The 18,547-nt window shown below is 49.1% G+C and overlaps 1 protein-coding gene across 2 annotated transcripts in view; it reads right to left on the bottom strand.

Moving 5' to 3' along the window:
• Nucleotides 1-18,341, bottom strand: part of nprl3 (NPR3-like, GATOR1 complex subunit) — a 46,499-nt gene extending 28,158 nt beyond the window's left edge. Inside the window, exons 1-4 of one of the 2 annotated variants that reach the window (XM_063034821.1) lie at nt 18,323-18,341; nt 12,609-12,678; nt 11,699-11,831; nt 655-729 (exon numbers count right to left, since the gene is read on the bottom strand). In XM_063034821.1, the coding sequence (XP_062890891.1) occupies nt 655-729; nt 11,699-11,785 (162 nt within the window). In that variant the 5' untranslated portion in view covers nt 11,786-11,831; nt 12,609-12,678; nt 18,323-18,341. Of the gene's footprint in view, nt 1-654; nt 730-11,698; nt 11,832-12,608; nt 12,679-17,832; nt 18,024-18,322 lie in introns of those variants that run through there. The other variant, XM_063034820.1, reaches the window with a different exon arrangement.
• Between the last annotated feature and the right edge of the window lie 206 nt (nt 18,342-18,547).

Here is an 18,547-nt window from a genome sequence, read left to right as displayed (position 1 = left end):
ACAGGGACCGCTGTAGCAGCCAAAGGGAGTCACGGAGATGACGAGGGGTGTAGAGGAGGGAGGGGCTTAGAGAGAGAGAGCGGTGTCATGGCTGAAGGGAGTCACAGAGACAATGAGGTGTGTAGGGGAGGGAGGAGGGGGCATGGAGATAGGGAGGGGTGTAGGGGAGGGAGGAGGGGTCACAGAAACAGGGAGTAGGGGAGGGAGGGGTTAACAGAGACAGGGAAAGATGTAGGGGAGGGAGGGGTTAACAGAGACAGGGAGGGGTGTAGGGGAGGGAGGGGTTAACAGAGACAGGAAGGGGTGTAGAGGAGGAAGTGGGTTACACAGACAGGGAGGGGGGTAACAGAGATAGGGATGGGTGTAGGGGAACACCCAGGCAAGGGCATTTGATTCCGAACAATTGGTTTAGTGATCATTACAGAATGTCTCTCTGGTGCTTCCCACTCCCTCCCCTCTGCCTCCCCCTTTTCCCAACCATGATTCCCCTCTCCCTCTCCCTGCCCCCTTCCCACTCTCAGTCCACAATAGAAACCAAGATCAGAATCAGGTTTATCATCACTCACGTGTCATGAAATCTGGGTTTTTTTTGCACAGCAGTACAGTGCCACACAGAAAGTTACTGCAGAAAAGACAATGTCTGGGCCAACTTACCCGCAACGCAAACACCACGTTGAAGAGAATCATGGTAGGCATCTCCCGCTTTGGGGAAGGGTCCAGCTTGGAGACCTGGAACAGACGAAGAGAGGTTACAGAGCTAACGCGACAGTGCAGTGCAGATCCAAAAGCCCAATATGTCATGGGCAAATCCCTCCTCCCACCCCCCACAGTCCGGGTAGCTGCAAGGTGCACTGCCTCAGGAAAGCAGCAAAGATCCCCACCATTCTCGGGGAGGAGGTCCCACACCACAAGGTTCAGTAAAAGCTCCTCCCCTTCAACTATAATCACTCCCTCAGTACAGCAACACCATGACTGTGACCTCTTGGCACTGCAATAATTATCAGTTCTTACTGTATTCTTCCTTGTAAGAAGTATGTACAAGGCAGATTCCCATTAATTGGGGCAGCCACTTATTTTGGACAACTCTTAAAAGTAATTAACTCAAAATCTTAATTGAGAAGTATAGCCGGGATCCTCCTCGTTTATTTGGGACACTACGCTGCTTAACTGGGACAGAAGTCTATTGCCAAACTGTTTCTGACCAGCGTCATTTGTGCCCCCCCTCTCTCTCTCTGGCTATCCATCCCATAGGATGATGATGGTTGCTTTCAGTCGGTTAGTGGGGTGGTACCCCACTCCTCAGAAAGGAACAGCGTGTGTATGAATGTGAATGGATTTAGGTGAGTAGGGGGTGCACAGGTCCAGACCCACCCTCTCAAAATCCCCTCCTGATCCAGCAGCGTGGTGGGGTCCAATACGGCTGGGGGAAGTTCTGCTGCAGTGAATGGCCAGACCAAGCTTCAACGCAAGGGATGCCCTTTCCGCACTTCACGGCACGTGTTTGCTAGAAGGCCGTTGACCCTACGAGAGGGTTCGTCCGCCCTTTGACAGGTCTTGTTTCTTGTCCTGCAGGGTGTCTGGCCACCCTCTTCACCAGGGAAGCCTGGTGGGGGAGCCAGTTTAGTCACCAACCACCCGACCATGTGACAGGAAGTACTGGGTTACACGGTACCAGTAGCTCTCAGACCAGTGACCTGACATGCAAGTGTTGCTTGTGCACGCTTGTGTGGACATCAAGACACTGCCACACCATGATTCAGTGAACAGTTGCACGAGTTTGTGCTCAAAAAGCAGTGACTTTGGTGAGAAATAATCCGCAAGACAATTCAGAACTTCCACTCACCGCGGTTTCAAACGCTCAGAAACGACTGCGAGTGAAAATGAAACGATTTCACTACTTCAACAAACTGAGGAGAGTCTGAAGGTATCGGCGATCATTCTGAATGTTACAATAAAAATGAAGATTTGGAGGAGACAATTATCAACAGTATTGTACAAAGCCAGTCCATTAGCTGCACTAGGTGTCTGTGCTGAATTTGATCATTTACAGTCAAGAGAACCTGATGCGGACAAATTCCTCCATTGATAACCGTTCGGAACTAATACACAGTTTTATAGTACTGTAGTAGTATTGGAAGTATTCTAATTTGTTCTGCATTTCATTTAAATTAATAACTTAGTACTCAGTTTGTCTTTTTTGCTGAGGTTGTCTATTGTGTCTGGGGCTCCCGATGCAGCCTCCTCTTATTGGTGAGACCCATGTTCTCCCTAAGCTGTGCACACACATTTTTCAACCAGCGCACAAAGGAAATTAATGTGCCCACAAAAGGTTAGTTACCTAAAATAATGTAGTAATTAATAATTATACTTATCGAAAATAATCTTTTAGCTGAATGTTTCTGTTAACTAGTTAGTCGGTTTCTCAAATACCACAATGCACGTCACTAATTTACGTCACCTCACCTTTCCCGTTCCGGATTGTACAGCTGCATCACGGCGGCAGCCATCTTTGGCGGACAGTGTTCATATCGTAAAGTTTACAACGATCTGTTTCAAATCCTGTAGATAGCTTACTAAGTTTTTATTGAAAAAGATCAGTTTAAATGACCCTGTGGCTAAATACTTTATACTTTATTGTCGCCAAACAATTGATACTAGAATGTACAATCATCACAGCGATACCTGATTCTGCGCTTCCCACTCCCTGGATTACAAATCGATAGTAAATATTAAAAATTTAAATTATAAATCATAAATAGAAAATAGAAAAAGTAAGGTTGTGCAAAAAAACCGAGAGGCAGGTCCGGATATTTGGAGGGTACGGCCCAGATCCAGGCCAGGATCCGTTCGGCAGTCTTATCACAGTTGGAAAGAAGCTGTTCCCAAATCTGGCCGTACGAGTCTTCAAGCTCCTGAGCAAAATTAACAAGATAAGATAGCAGTATCTGGGAGACAATGTTTCGTGGAGTGACAAAGTTAAAGTTTTGTTAAGCCAACAACGTGAAGAAAACGTCACAGTAGATACAAGTTCGCTGTTGACTTTTATGAATAGTCTTTGTGTTCATTTAGAAGAAAGGCTCTCTGAAGATGAGGTACAAGAATGGTCAGCTTTTCATTTCTCCGCAATTGCAGATTGTGACTTCACATTTGACGATGAACAAGTTAATGCCGTATGTATAAAATATCATGATTTTCTAGCTGAAAATACTGTATTAGTTAGACAGTTTAATGATTTCAAATTTTCTGTGAAAGAAATTAAATCCAAACTGATTTTAAACTTTGCTCAAATGGTGGCATTTGTACTTCAAAATGAACAGTTTTGGGACTTTGCACAGTTGATGGACGTTGGGGGAAACCTTTCTTGTGTCTAGTGCGGACTGTAAGCCAGGTTTTAGTCTAATGTTTCAACTCAAAAACAAGCTGAGAAACGGTTTAGGTGAATGTCATTTGGATAATCAAAAGCTATCAATTGGCTGGAAGTTCTATTAGTCGAGATAGAGTTTACAAAGAATGGGTAAATGCCAAAGACAGGAGAGAGAAAAAATAACTGAGTGACTTAAATATGTATGTTATTTTGTTGTTATTCTGTGCAGTTTTATGTCAAATATTTTGTTAACCTACATAAACTGGGCCATGTGCGCATTCAGTGCGCACGTACTTTTGTCACAGGAAAGAAAATTTGCACAACATTTGATTTTTGCGCATACTGACTACTAAAAATTAGAGGGAACATTGGGTGAGACACGTCGTAATTTGGGGGACCGCCTCGTCAAGCATCTCCGCTCCATCTCCCAAAAGCAGAACTTCCCGGTGACCAAACATTTTAATTCTGATTCCCATTCTGACGTGTCAGTCCACGCCTCCTCTTGTCCCCAGTTTAAAAAAAAGAATTGCCTCCCCTCCCCTTCTATTCCGCACTCTGGCCTCTTACCTCTGCTCGCCTGCCTTTCACCTCCCCTGGGTCCCCTCCTCCTTCCCTTTCTCCTATGGTCCACTCTCCTCTCCTGTCAGATTCCTTCCTCTCCGGCCCTTTACCTTTCCAACCCGTCTGGCTTCACCTATCACCTTCTAGTTATCTCCCCCCCCCCCCCCCCACCAAATCGTCCCACTTTATTTATTCTGGCATCTTCCCCCTTTCCTTCTCAGTCCTGAAGAAGGGTCTCGGCCTGAAACATCAACTGTTTAATCATTTCGGTAGATGCTACCTGACCTGCTGAGTCTCTCCAGCACTTTGTGTGTGTTAATTTGTTTTTTTTTTAAATACCTTTTTAACCATTTCTATGAAACTTTGGCTAACCAGGTCAAAACGTACAGGTCCTGATGTGTCCCAATTAAGCTCAATCCACTGCAATTTATTTTTCCTGAGAACACTGCTTATCTGACGCTGAGTGTCTGCATTACTGCTGCAAGTTAAGTTTGCATTGCTCCTTGCAGTCACGGATTTAGGCACAAGACTGTAAACATAACTTTGTCTTTCATATGATTAAAGTTTTTCTTGTGAATGCTGCATTTACTCCATTTTTTGGTTTCAGTTTTGTGTTTAATTAATATGTTTGTGTTTAATTATTGCATTTAATTAATGCCCTTGTGCTTAATTTTAATTCCACACACTTTAATTCCACATCCCATTCCCATTCTGATCTGTCTATCGACGGCCTCCTCTACTGTAAAGATGAAGCCACACTTAGGTTGGAGGAACAACACCTTATATTCCGTCTGGGTAGCCTCCAACCTGATGGCACGAACATTGACTTCTCAAAACTTCCGCTAATGCCCCACCTCCCCCTTGTACCCCATCCGTTATTTATTTATATACACACATTCTTTTTCTCTCTCTCCTTTTTCTCACTCTGCCCCTTGCCCATCCTCTGGGTTTTCCCCCCTCCCCCTTTTCCTTCTCCCTGGGCCTCCTGTCCCATGATCTTCTCAAATCCCTTTTGCCAATCACCTGCCCAGCTCTTGGCTCCATCCCTCCCCCTCCTGTCTTCTCCTGTCATTTTGGATCTCCCCCTCCCACTTTCAAATCTCTTCCTTCAGTTAGTCCTGACGAAGGGTCTCGGCCTGAAACGTCGACTGCACCTCTTCCTAGAGATGCTGCCTGGCCTGCTGCGTTCACCAGCAACTTGGATGTGTGTTGCTTGAATTTCCAGCATCTACAGAATTCCTTGTGCTTGTGCTTAATTAATGTTTTCGTTTAACGTTTGTGGGGGCAGCACACGGCCCAACCAACCGCGCAAGGCCCCGTCGGACCCTACTGCAAGCCCCATCCACTGGCTCGTTGGTGAGACCGACGGTGGGGGAGCCGCATGGCCTGGGTTGTGCGGACCGGGCACGCGTATTGTCGGGTCACCTGTAGCAGCCACCCGGGGGGGGGGGGGAGGCACCAGAGGTAGCAGGGCCCTGCAGGAACCCACGCTGGCACCTCCCGTCGGAGCTGCCCTCCAGTGCTCGCTCCGTGGAAGACGAGCTGGGCTGTGCTCGTCTGCAGCTGCGCGAGCACGGGCTTGTTCCTGCTGACATCCCGTGCGCCATGAATTTACGGGACATGACAGTCAGGGACCTGGGCTGATTTATATTTTTGTGTGGGACTGTAGCTTACATAGGCTACATGTGCCTTGTGATGCCAGGAAAACTGTGCCAGAGAGTTTTTGAAGAGGAAAAGCCATTTCACTGGGGCGGTTCCACTCTCTCGACCTCAGAAGTTGGGGTCCAGTGCTTTGAACACAAACTGGGGTCTTCCTTGGTTGCAGTGGATGACCATGATAGCTCCTGTGCCTTGTCAGGCCGTTCGCTCTCCACGGAGTGTTGCAGAACTGCCTTCCTGGCCGTTGGATCTCACTGTAGATTTCGTCCGACAGTCCGCCGGAGCAGACTTTGCTTGGTAGGACAGGCATGTCCCTATCTCACCGGGGTATGAGTCCACTGGCTCCCCTCACCTGGTTTTGCCTGCCTGTTGTAGGGGCGTGCTGGTGTGTGGCCACCGTCACACATAAACACCTCTTTAGAGTCACAAGTGAGAGCTGAGTGTCTGGTGGGGGTCAAAAGTTACGCTCCAGATGATTGTCGATACCCCAAGTTCTTCATAGTTCCTAAAATGTTTAAGTAGTGAAATTGTTTCATTTTCACCCCTGGTAGATTCTGGTATCTCCCAAGCCTGAATGCTCAAAACCACAGTGAACAAAACAGTTCTGAACTGTCGTAATGTTTACTCCTCACCAACTTTTAGTGACAAAAGTCACTGCTTTCTAAACACAAACACACAAAATGGACACTATTTAAAAACTTGGCTCTAAGCATGGCGCAGCGTCTAACGTCACACAAGCGCAGGTGATTGCCGCTAGTTAGAAACTGTTCGGCAACAGTCCCCTGCCCCAATTAGGCGGCAGAGTGTCCCAAATTAACCAAGGGAATCCTGGCTAGTCCCCCTCCCTCCCCCCGCTGATTAGTTTTTGTTCTTTAAGAGTTGTCCCAAATAAGCAGCTGCCCCAATTAAGCAGAACCCACTGTGTGGGGTATATACTGCAATAATAAATTCATTTTGAATTTTGAAATCCATTTTTGTAATTATTGTCTATTAGTGTTTTGTGTTTAATTAACGTTGCCCTTGTGAGCACTGTATCGCCGAGGTGATGCTGCAGCAAGTACGTTTTCCGCTGCCCCTCTGGGCAAGTGCAATTGACAATAAGTCCAACCATGACCTTGGCACTTGCCCCAAACACTCAAGTTCACAAACCGTACAGCCACTGGGAGATCCAGCACAGAAGCAGATCATCCGCCCACGGGACCACGCCTGCCGCAAAACACGCACGGGGCAACCGCTCGGCCCGTGACCGCGAGAAACCACAACGAGTCACGGACACGGCTCAGCATATCATGGAGACCAGCCTCCCCTCCGTGGACTCTGTCTACACTTCCCTCTGCCTCATCATCAAAGACCCCCACACACCCCAAACATTCTCTTCTCTCCCCTTTCCCATCGGCCAGGAGATACAAAGGCCTGAAAGCACGTCCCTCCGGGCTCGAGGACTCTTGTCCAGTACGATGGACCCTTGACCTCAATATGACCTGCACTTTATAACTTATCTGCTCTGCACTTCCTCTGTAGCTGTTACACTTCATTCTGCATTCTGTTATTGTTTTACCTTGTTCTACCTCGATGCCTTGTGTAATGATCTGACCTGTATGAACAGTCTGCAAGACAAGCTCTTCACTCTGTCCCAGTACATGTGACCATACTAAAATCAAGTGCATTGGAGAGGGTCCAGAGGAGGTTCACTAGAATAACCCAGGGAATGAAAGGGTTAAAGGTATGAGGAGTGTTTGATGCTCTGGGGTCTTCACTCGCTGGAGTTTAGAAGAATGGCAGGGGTGAGGGTCAACCCATTGGATATTGAAAGGCCTAGATGGAGTGGATGTGAAGAGTGGGGGAGTCTCGGACCAGAGGGCACAACCTCAGAATAGAAGGGTGTCCCTTTAAAACATCACTAAAAGCACATTTTCTGAGGTAAATTGTGTTAAATTATCGCTGCAAACTGTGAAGAGGTGATTTCGGGTGGGGGCGGCGGTGGTGGTGAGCCGAGGTGGCGCGTTGCACAATCATTGCAGATGGAGCTCCAGTGCCCATACAGCCAGCCCGGGAGGGAGGGTGGGCACCGAAAGGAGAAGTCGGTGCCCAGGCAGAGTGGTTCCGATGCTCATTCAATGGGGCTAGGTGAGAGTTGGATCACTCGGGGCGCCAAGAGGAGAAATCAGGACTCCAGCAGAGGAAATTCGGTGCCCGGGAGCGTGGTTGGATCAGTCTGGGTGCAGAAAGAATTCAGGCCCAGGCAGAAGGGTTTCGGTGCCCGTACAGCCAGCCCAAGTGCGAAACCGGATCGCTCTGGGCACCAGGCTGATTTGAAGAACTTGAGAGCGCCTTGGTGACAAAATCTGGACCTGGAGCAAGTCGCCGGGTGGTGTGGTCTAGGCCCAGAGCCTTTTACGGTAGTGTGAGGCATAAGACAATTTAAAAGCCAGCCCAGATCGGAGGTGAGAGCCGATTTTGCTCACTCTCTGCGGAGGGAGAGGAGAAGATGGCAGCGCGACGCAGCTGCTCTGAAATGATATAGTATGTGTTAACTAGGGCCGTGCACAATCCGGATTTGATGGAGACAGACGTGAGAAGCACGGAGGAACACCTGGAGAAACTTCTGAAATGCCCGCTTTGCTGCCGCTGCTACTGAGCGATTGAGAATCTCCGGGGAAGGCCCCAGATCCTCGGCTTTGCCTATTGCCGGGGTCGAAGCCCTCCGCAGAGGATGGTGCTCGGTGTCAGAGGCTCGAAGTTTTCGGATGGACTCAGAGTCGGCTGTGGTCGGGTGCTTCCAGGATGCTGCATGGGCAAGTTTGCGGCGCTGGAAGCTCATGGCAGGGAGAGTTTTTTTTTTCTTCTTTCTACCGTCTGCGTGAGATGATGGGACTTTCGAGAGACTTTGAGACTTTTTTTTTACCGTGCCCAAGGTCTGTTCTTCATCAAATTACGGTATTGCTTTGCACTGTTGTAACTATATGTCCTGACGAAGGGTCTCGGCCTGAAACGTCGACTGCACCTCTTCCTACAGATGCTGCCTGGCCTGCTGCGTTCACCAGCAACTTTGATATATGTTATAATTATGTGGTTTTTGTCAGTTTTTCAGTCAGTTTGTCTTGTGTTTCTTTGATATCATTCTGGAGGAACATTGTATCATTTCTTAATGCATGCATTACTAAATGATAATAAAAGAGGACTGCGTTTCCTCATAATCTAATCTAATGGTCACCTCATGACACTGACGCTATGAAGACTGCCCCTACTGTTGTGCTCCATGCCCACAAACACAGTGAACTAATAAGTGAGGCTTGGGGCCTACTCTGAGATGCTACAGGGTTCGGATCTGGTTCAGAATGTCGTTGTTCACCTCAATGATGTGTGTTTTTATTTCCTTCTCTTGCAGAATAAGGGTTGGTCTTTCACTTTTATTCTTTTTTTTCTTGAAATTGGGTTCTTTCGGGTTTCTTGCTATTTGGCTGCCCAAGAGCAAGCAAATCTCAGTTATATAATTTATGCATTTTTTGATAATGAATGTTCTTGAGATGAGGAGGAATTTGTTTAGCAAGAGGGTGGTGAATCTGTGGAATTAAGACGGCGGCGGAGGCCAAGTCACTGGGTACATCTAAAGTGGAGGTTGATGGGTCAAAGGTTACGGAAAGAATGGGGTTGAGAGGGATAGTAAATCAGCCACGATGCAATGCCAGGGGAGATTCGATGGGCTGAATGGCCTCGTTCTGCTGGGTCTTTTGGTCAATTCCCACCAGATTCTGCCCCTCACAAACTGAACTACCCTACCACCTCGGGAGGGAAGTGGAGCGCCTGGTGGAGACCCACTCGGTCACAGAGCAGAACGCGGGCAGTTGAAATGGCTCGGCGTGGACTAGGTGGGCCGGTTTCTGCGCCGTACTTTTCCATGACCCTAGTGGCCAAACTCCGCACATGCCCACGCATACACACAGAAGGGGGTCAGAATCAAACCCGGGTCTGAGGCGCCGCGGGGCAAACGCTCGGCCAGCTGGGTCACTATGCTGCTCAGGTGGAAGCAGAGCAAAGCACTAGCACCATCTAGCTGGGCCGAACGGTCTGTCTCCAGGCTATGTATTTTGGTTGGGGGTGGGGGGGGTAGTCAGTGGGGCAGATGGAGGCGCATTGATCCAGGAGACGGGAGTTCAATTGGAGAGTCACACGGTCACACAGCACAAGGACAGGACCATTACCACGAGGTAATGTTGCAGCTCTATAAAACCCTGGTCAGACCACACTTGGGAGTATTGTGTTCAGTTCTGGTCGCCTCATTATAGGAAGGATGTGGAAGCTTTAGAGAAGGTGTGAAGGAGATTGACTAGGATGCTGCCTGGATTAGAGAGCATGTCTTATGTCCCATGTCCCTACCATCTTCCTCCTTCCTTTCCAGTCCTAAAGGAGGGTCTCGGCCCAAAACCACGACTGTTTATTCATTTCCACGGCTGCTGCCTGACCTGCCGAGTTCCTCCAGCATTTTGTGTGTGTTGCTCCGGATTTCCAGCATCTGCAGAATCCCTTGTGTTTATGCCTTATGAGGAAAGGCTGAGCGAACTGGGGAATTTCTCTTTGGAGAGGAGGAGGATGAGAGGTGACTTGCAAGTGTACAAGATGATAAGAGGCACAAATTGAGTGGACAGTCAGACTCCTTCCCAGGGGCAGTAGAGGCTAAAACTTGTGGGCATCCGTTTAAGGTGAGGAGAAAATTTCAGATGCTTTTCCCCCCCACAGAGTGAGTGGTGAATGTGTGGGATGTACGGCTGGTGGCAGAGGTTGATACATCAGGGACATTTAAGAGACTCTTATCGACAGGAACATGGATGAGGGGAAAATGGAGGGCAACGGGTGATAAGGCCAGAAGGCTTAGGGGAATTAGTCCATTCAGCCCATCGAGTCTGCTCTACCGTTTCAGCTTGGCTGATTTATTATCCCCCTCAACCCCATTCTCCTGCCTTCTCCCTGTAACTCTGACGCCTTGCCAGATCAAGAACCTATCAACCTCCGATTTAATGACTTGGCCTCCATTGTGTCCATGGTAATGAATTCCACAGATTTGTCACTCTCTGGCTAAAGAAACCCCTCCTCATCTGTGTTCTAACGGGACGTCCCTCTATTCTGAGGCTGTGCCCTCGTACTATAGGAAAAATCCTCTCCATGTCCACTCAATCTCGGCTTTTCAATATTCGATAGGTTTCAATATGATTCCAAACACCAGCAAGTACAGGTCCAGAGTCATCGTGTTCCTCATTCGCAGAATCATTCTGATGAACCTCCGCTGGACCCTCTCCTTTCTTAGTTAAAGGACCCAGCACTGTTGATAATACTCCAGGTGCGGTCTGACCAAAGCCTTATAAAGCCTCAGCATTACATCCTTTTATACTCCAGTCCTCTTAAAATGAATGCTTACACTGCATTTGGCTTCCATACCACCGACTCAACCTGCAAGTTAACCCGCAGGGAATCCTGCACAGGACTCCAGAATCCCTTTGCACCTCGGGTTTCTGAATGTGATCCCCGTTTAGAAAATACTCCACGCCTACATTCTTTCTACCAAAGTGCACGACCATACACTTCCCAGCACTGTGTTCCATTAGCCACTTCTTTGCCCATTCTCCTAATCTGTCTAAATCCTTCTGTAGCCCCTCTATTTCCTCAAAACTACCTGCCCCTCCACCTCTCTTCATATCGTCCACAAACTTGGCCACAAAGCCATCAATGACATCATGCAAGTCATTGACATATAACGTGAAAAGAAGCACCCCGCGCCCCCCCGCCCCCCAACTCTGACCGTTAACCGAGTTCACAATCTCCTTCATACTGTTGGTAGTCTAATCCTCTGGAAATGAATGGTAACATTGCATTTGCCTTCCTTACCAATGACGCAGCCTGCAAGTTAACCTTTAGGGTATTCTGCACGAGGGCTCCCAAAGTCCCTTTGCACCTCTAATTTCAGAATTTGCTCCCCGTTTAGAAAACGGTCCATGCCTTGCGACGAGGTGGTGTCGCTGTGGTTGGGTCACGGGCAGGTTGGGCGAACAGGGGAGAGGCGGGGGTGGGGGGGGGGTACAGGAGAGCTGGTTAGGTGGGTGGGGTGAACTCTGCCCTCACCTGGAAGCCCAGTGGCTGCTGCAGCAGGGTCGGGTGGCCCACAAACCGCACGTTGTCGATCTTCAGCTCGAACTTCCGGCCACACATGTCGGACTTGGTGGCCAAGATGGTGGCCAGGATGGCATCGGAGAACCTCGAGTACGTCAAGTGGGGTCAGGGAAGGGGGTGGAAAGCCAAGGGAAAAGGAAGAGTGAGTGGAAGGGACCCCATAAACACCCTCGGTACAGCCGATTCCCCCCCCCTCCCCTTCCGTCCGCCCACCTCCCACCCCATCCCCCCTCATCTCCATCCAAGGGCTGGAGATTGATCAGGAGCCGAGCGCTTGCGTCTGGCTGTGGAGTAGGGGCGGGGAGCCCAACACCAAACAAAAAAAAAATTCATAAACTCAAGAGATTCTGCAGATGCTGGAATTCCAAAGCAACACACACAAAATGCTGGAGGAACTCAGCAGGTCAGGCAGCATCTATGGAGGGGAATAGACAGTCGGCGTTTTGGGTCGGGGGTCTTCATTAGGACTGGAAAGAAAGGGGGCGGTGGTTCTGCCAGCTTTCTTTCCAGTCCTGATGAGGGACCTTGGTCCAGAACATCGGCCATCCAATCCTCTCCGCGGATGCTGCCTGACTTGCTCGGAGTCTGCTGGGAAAGGAGACTCGGGTAGGTTAGACCTGCAACAAGAATTCCACCTGGGATACATTTCAGCCGTCTGAAAACTTTTAGCAGGGGTGAGGGCTGGAGGGCTCTTAAAACGCTTGCTCAGCCTCTCCCTGCTTAGTATCTGCAATGAGGAAGGGACCTCGACAGCTCACTCGAGGGACACGCGCTCCCTCGATTGTTGCCTGAACGCGCCTGGAGTTCCCGTCGGCATCAGGACCCCCTCGGGATTCGCAACTGAGGGGTTTCCTACGCTCACCTCGAGTCCCCATCCTGGTCTTCAGTGCCCTCTGGCGTACTGTGCAATGCGTAGGGACTGCTGGGTTTGCCTGTGGGAAACAATTCAGAGAGAGAGTGTGCTCAAAGTTCCAAGTAAATTCATCTTCAAACTACCTACATGGTACCATATACTACCCTGAGATTCATTTCCTTGTGGGCATTCATGGTAGAACAAAGAAATACAATAGGATCAATGAAAATCTACACACAAATACAAACAACCAATGTGCACAAGACAAAAGCGTGCAAATAAATAATATAGATAAATATGGAGAAGATGAGTTGTTGGGTCCTTGAAAGTTGAGACCATAGTTTGTGGAATCAGTTCATAGTTGGGGTGTGAGTGAAGATATCCACACTGATTCAGGAGCCTGATGGTTGAGGGGTAATAACTGTTCCTGAATCTGGTGTTGTGGGACCAGAGGCTCCTGTACCTCCTTCCTGATGGCAGCAGCGACATCCATCACGGATCTGTGATCTTCTACACTTCCGTCAGGTTCCCCACCTCAGCCACCCTGGCTGTTGGCCAGTCTCTCCCCATAACTAAAGGCCTCTGACCGAGGGAGCAACCCGGTGAATCTGCCCTGCTCTCTCTCCAGCACAGTCTCCTCCTGCCTGTGGGAGGCCCAGCGTAGAAGGATGGGACACCTGGAAAGCGAGTCTGTGGAATCAGTTCAGTGTTGAGATGAGTGAAGTTATCCACTCTGGTTCAGGGGCCAGGAATAACTGTTCCTGAACCTGTTGGTGTGGGACCTGCGGCTCCTGTATCTCCTTCGTGATGGCAGCAGCGAGCGGAGAGCATAGCTGGGTGGGAGGGGTCCTTGATGATGGATGCCGCTGTCTTGTGACAGAGCTCCTTGTAGATGGGCTGAATGGTGGGAAGGGCTTTTCCTGTGACGGACTGGGCTGCGTCCACCACTTTTTGTCAGCTTTTCCATTCCTGGGCGTTGGTGTTCCCACACCAGGCTGTGATGCAGCCAGCCAGGATACTCTCCACTGTGCACCTGCAGAAGTTTGGCAAAGTTTTTTCATGACGTGCCGAATCTGCACAAACATAGAAACAAAGAAAATAGGTGCAGGAGTAGGCCATTCGGCCCTTCCAGCCTGCACCGCCATTCACTGTGATCATGGCTGATCATCCAACTCAGAACCCTGTACCAGCCTTCCCTCCATACCCCCTGACCCCTTTAGCCACAAGGGCCATATCTAACTCCCTCTTAAATATAGCCAATGAACTGGCCTCAACTGTTTCCTGTGGCAGAGAATTCCACAGATTCACCACTCTCTGTGTGAAGAAGTTTTTCCTAATCTCGGTCCTAAAAGGCTTCCCCTTTATCCTCAAACTGTTACCCCTCATTCTGGACTTCCCCAACATCGGGAACAATCTTCCTGCATCTAGCCTGTCCAATCCCTTTAGGATTTTATACGTTTCAATAAGATCCCCCCTCAATCTTCTAAATTCCAACGAGTATAAGCCTAGTCGATCCAGTCTTTCATCATATGGAAGTCCTGCCATCCCAAGAATCAATCTGGTGAACCTTCTTTGTACTCCCTCTATGGCAAGAATGTCTTTCCTCAGATTAGGGGACCAAAACTGCACACAGTACTCCAGGTGTGGTCTCACCAAGGCCTTGTACAATTGCAGTAGTACCTCCCTGCTCCTGTACTCGAATCCTCTTATTATAAATGCCAGCATACCATTCGACTTTTTCACTGCCTGCTGTACCTGCATGCCCACTTTCAAAGACTGGTGTATAATGACACCCAGGTCTCGTTGCACCTCCCCTTTCACTGCTTTATGAATTCACCGCTTTCCAAATGTGCTGTTATCACATCTTTGATAACTGACTCTAGCATTTTCCCCACCACCGACGTTAGGCTAACCGGTCTACACTTCCCCGGTTTCGCTCTCCCTCCTTTTTTAAAAAGTGGGGTTACATTAGCCACCCTCCAATCCTCAGGAACTAGTCCAGAATCTAACGAGTTTTGAAAAATTATCACTAATGCATCCACTATTTCTTGGGCTACTTCCTTAAGCATTCTGGGATGCAGACCATCTGGCCCTGGGGATTTATCTGAGAAAGGTTGAGTATTGCAGGTCAACGTCAGCCTTGTCCCAAAGGTGGACACAGATCTGTTGTGGGCCTTCCGCGCAAGTCAGAAGATAATGACCATGACAGAGAGGGAAGTCGGGATGGAGGGGTTGGAGAACGCTACAAATTTCGGGGTTGGGGGCAGTGCCAACCCTCCAGCAGAGCAATGGTGAAGGAGGACTGTCCCACCTCCCACTCTGCTGTTAACAGTGATGTTGTCACTGATTCCTTGGTGCCTCCTCCAAGTCAAGTCAAGTCACTTTTTATTGTCATTTCCACCATAACTGCTGGTACAGTACACAGTAAAAACGAGACGACATTTTTCAGGACCATGGTGCTGCATGAACAATACAAAATCTACACTGAACTACGTAAAACACAAAACTACACAAATAACACAACTCCTCCTCCTCTGTTCAAGCACACAGCACTCCCTCATCACCGTGCCCATGGTCTGTTCTTCATCAAATTACGGTATTGCTTTGCACCGCTGTAGCCAAATATTAAAATTATGTGGTTTTTGTCAGTTTTTTTTTTAGTCTTGGTTTATCTTGTGTTTCTGTGATATCATTCTGGAGGAACAAATTGTATTATTTCTTAATGCATGCATTACTAAATGACAATCAAAGAGGACTGTGTGTCCTCATAATCTAATCTAATCACCATCATTCAGAAAGTCAGGAAACCTGGCTGGGTAGATTCGGAATTGTCTTACCCGGAGAAGGCAGAGGATGGTTGTAGACGGAGATCACTGACCAGTGGAGGTCCACAAGGATCTGATCTGGGACCCCCAGTGACTTGGATGAGGAAGTGGAAGGGTGGGTTAGTACATCTGCAAGGTTGGTGGGTGGGGCTATGGACAGTGTGGAAGGTTGTTGTAGGCTACAACGAGACGTAGAGCAACTCTGAGAAGCGGCAGGTGGAGTTGAACTTGGGGAAGAGTGAAGTGATTCACTTGGAAGGTTCAATTTGAAGGCGGAATGGAAGGATTCTTAGAACAGAGGGATCTTGAGGTCCACAGATCCCTCACAGTTGGCAGGGCGGTTAAGAAAGGATATGGTGTGTTGGCCTTCATTGGTCAGTGGATTTTGTTCAAGAGCCGTGAGGTAACGTTGCAACTCTATAAAACCCCGGTCAGACCACACTTGGAGAATTGTGTTCAGTTCTGGTTGCCTCATTATATGAAGGATGCGGAAGCTTTTGAGAGGGTGCAGAGGTGATTTTCCAGGATGCTGCCTGGATTAGAGAGCACGTCTTATAGGTCGAGCAAAATAGAGCTTTTCACTTTGGAGCAAAGGAGGAAGAGGGGTGTATAGAGGCATAGGTCTACCTGCTGAACCGTGTCTACGCCCACCCGGACAAGCCAGCGAGCACTGTGAGGGTCATGTTTTTTGACTTCTCCAGTGCCTTCAACACCATCCGCCCTGCCCTGCTGGGGGAGAAGCTGACAGCGATGCAGGTGGATGCTTCCCTGGTGTCATGGATTCTTGATTACCTGACTGGCAGACCACAGTGTGTGCGCTTGCAACACTGTGTGTCCGACAGAGCGATCAGCAGCACTAGGGCTCCACAGGGGACTGTCTTTTCTCCCTTCCTCTTCACCATTTACACCTCAGACTTCAACTACTGCACAGAGTCTTGTCATCTTCAGAAGTTTTCGGATGACTCTGCCATAGTTGGATGCATCAGCAAGGGAGATGAGGTCGAGTACAGAGCTACGATAGGAAACTTTGTCACATGGTGTGAGCAGAATTATCTGTAGCTTAATGTGAAAAAGACTAAGGAGTTGGTGGTAGACCTGAGGAGAGCTAAGGTACCGGCAACCCCTGTTTCCATCCAGGGGGGATCAGTGTGGACATGGTGGAGGATTACAAATACCTGGGGATACAAATTGACAATAAACTGGACTGGTCAAAGAACACTGAGGCTGTCTACAAGAAGGGTTAGAGCCGTCTCTATTTCCTGAGGAGACTGAGGTCCTTTAACATCTGCCGGACGATGCTGAGGATGTTCTACGAGTCTGTGGTGGCCAGTGCTATCATGTTTGCTGTTGTGTGCTGGGGCAGCAGGCTGAGGGTGGCAGACACCAACAGAATCAACAAACTCATTCGTAAGGCCAGTGATGTTGTGGGGATGGAACTGGACTCTCTGACGGTGGTGTCTGAAAAGAGGATGCTGTCCAAGTTGCATGCCATCTTGGACAATGGCTGGGCACAAGAGTACATTCAGCCAGAGACTCATTCCACCGAGATGCAACACTGAGCGTCATAGGAAGTCATTCCTGCCTGTGGCCATCAAACTTTACAACTCCTCCCTTGGAGGGTCAGCCATCCTGAGCCAATAGGCTGGTCCTGGACTTATTTCCTGGCATAATTTACATAATACTATTTAATTATTTATGGTTTTATTACTATTTAATTATTTATGGTGCAACTGTAAGGAAAACCAATTTCCCTCGGGATCAATAAAGTATGACTATGACTATGAGATTGAGTGGCGATCCAGAGACTTTTTTGCAGATGGGAAATGGCTGATAAAAGAGGGCATACTTTTAAGGTGATTATAGGGGGTGAGGAGGTGATATCAGAGGTTATATATAAAACACACCAGGGACTATGGTAGAGGCAGAAACATTAGGGACATAGAAAATGGAGGCCTGTGTGGACAGGAAGAGTTAGATTGATCTTGGAATTGGTCAAAAAGTCAGCACGACATTGTGGGCTGAAGGGCCTGTACTGTGTTTATCAACACCAGCACCCCCCCCCCTCACGCGATGTTCCTTTATCACCAGCCCTGGTTCGCCTGCCACTTGCTCAGTAATTCCTCTCCCATAGTGGAGCCACACTCCCCCACCACCCCCAGGCAGCAAGATAGCTCTCCCTCTCCAACGGTCAGGCGCTCCCTCCACTGAGCGTAGCTCTCCTCCCCCACAGTCGGGCGCTCCCTCCCCCGAGCAGGGCGCTCCTCCTAACTCTTCCTTTCCCACCCCCACAGCGAGGCGCTCCCTCCACTGAGCGTAGCTCTCCTCCCCCACAGTCGGGCGCTCCTCTCGACTCTTCCTTCCCCACCCCCCAAGCGGGGCGCTCCCTCGGCCCTGGGAGCGCCACTCACTGGTCTGCTCGCCCTGCTGCCGCCGGTGCCGCTGGAAGGGGTATCTGAAGAGCAGCTTGTTGCCCCTGCTGCCCGAGCTGACCAGAATGACGCTGACGGGGCTGCTGTCTTCGCCCATGCCCGGCCCCGCACTCGGGATAGAGCGGGTTCCCAACCGGAAGCTCTCCCCGCTGTATCCGGTGAGGTCTCACAGTCACGTGAGCGACGTCCCCGCTGACGCAACCGCGCAGCGCATTCCCTCCGCCCTCTGGTTCAGTGACGTCTCGGTGTTGGCTCGTAAAGATCCACATTATAACGGAAATTTATTATCAAAACCCTGAGATACATTTTCTAGCGGGCAAACACTGTAGAACAAAGAAATACAATAAAATCAAAGAAAAAGCTACACATAACTACTGACAATCACCCAATGTGAAAAAGAAGACAATAAATAAACAGACAGATAACGAACTAACTTTGAGAACACGAGTTGTTACTTGAAACAACATACATCAAAGTTGCTGGTGAACGCAGCAGGCCAGGCAGCATCTCTAGGAAGAGGTACAGTCGACGTTTCAGGCCGAGACCCTTCGTCAGGACTAACTGAAGGAAGAGTGAGTAAGAGATTTGAAAGTGGGAGGGGGAGGGGGAGATCCAAAATGACAGGAGAAGACAGGAGGGGGAGGGATGGAGCCAAGAGCTGGACAGGTGATTGGCAAAAGGGGATATGAGAGGA

The sequence above is a fragment of the Mobula hypostoma genome, chromosome 28, assembly GCF_963921235.1.
Source record: "Mobula hypostoma chromosome 28, sMobHyp1.1, whole genome shotgun sequence".
Lineage (NCBI taxonomy): Eukaryota > Metazoa > Chordata > Chondrichthyes > Myliobatiformes > Myliobatidae > Mobula > Mobula hypostoma.
This window is presented reverse-complemented; position numbering and strand designations above follow the sequence as displayed.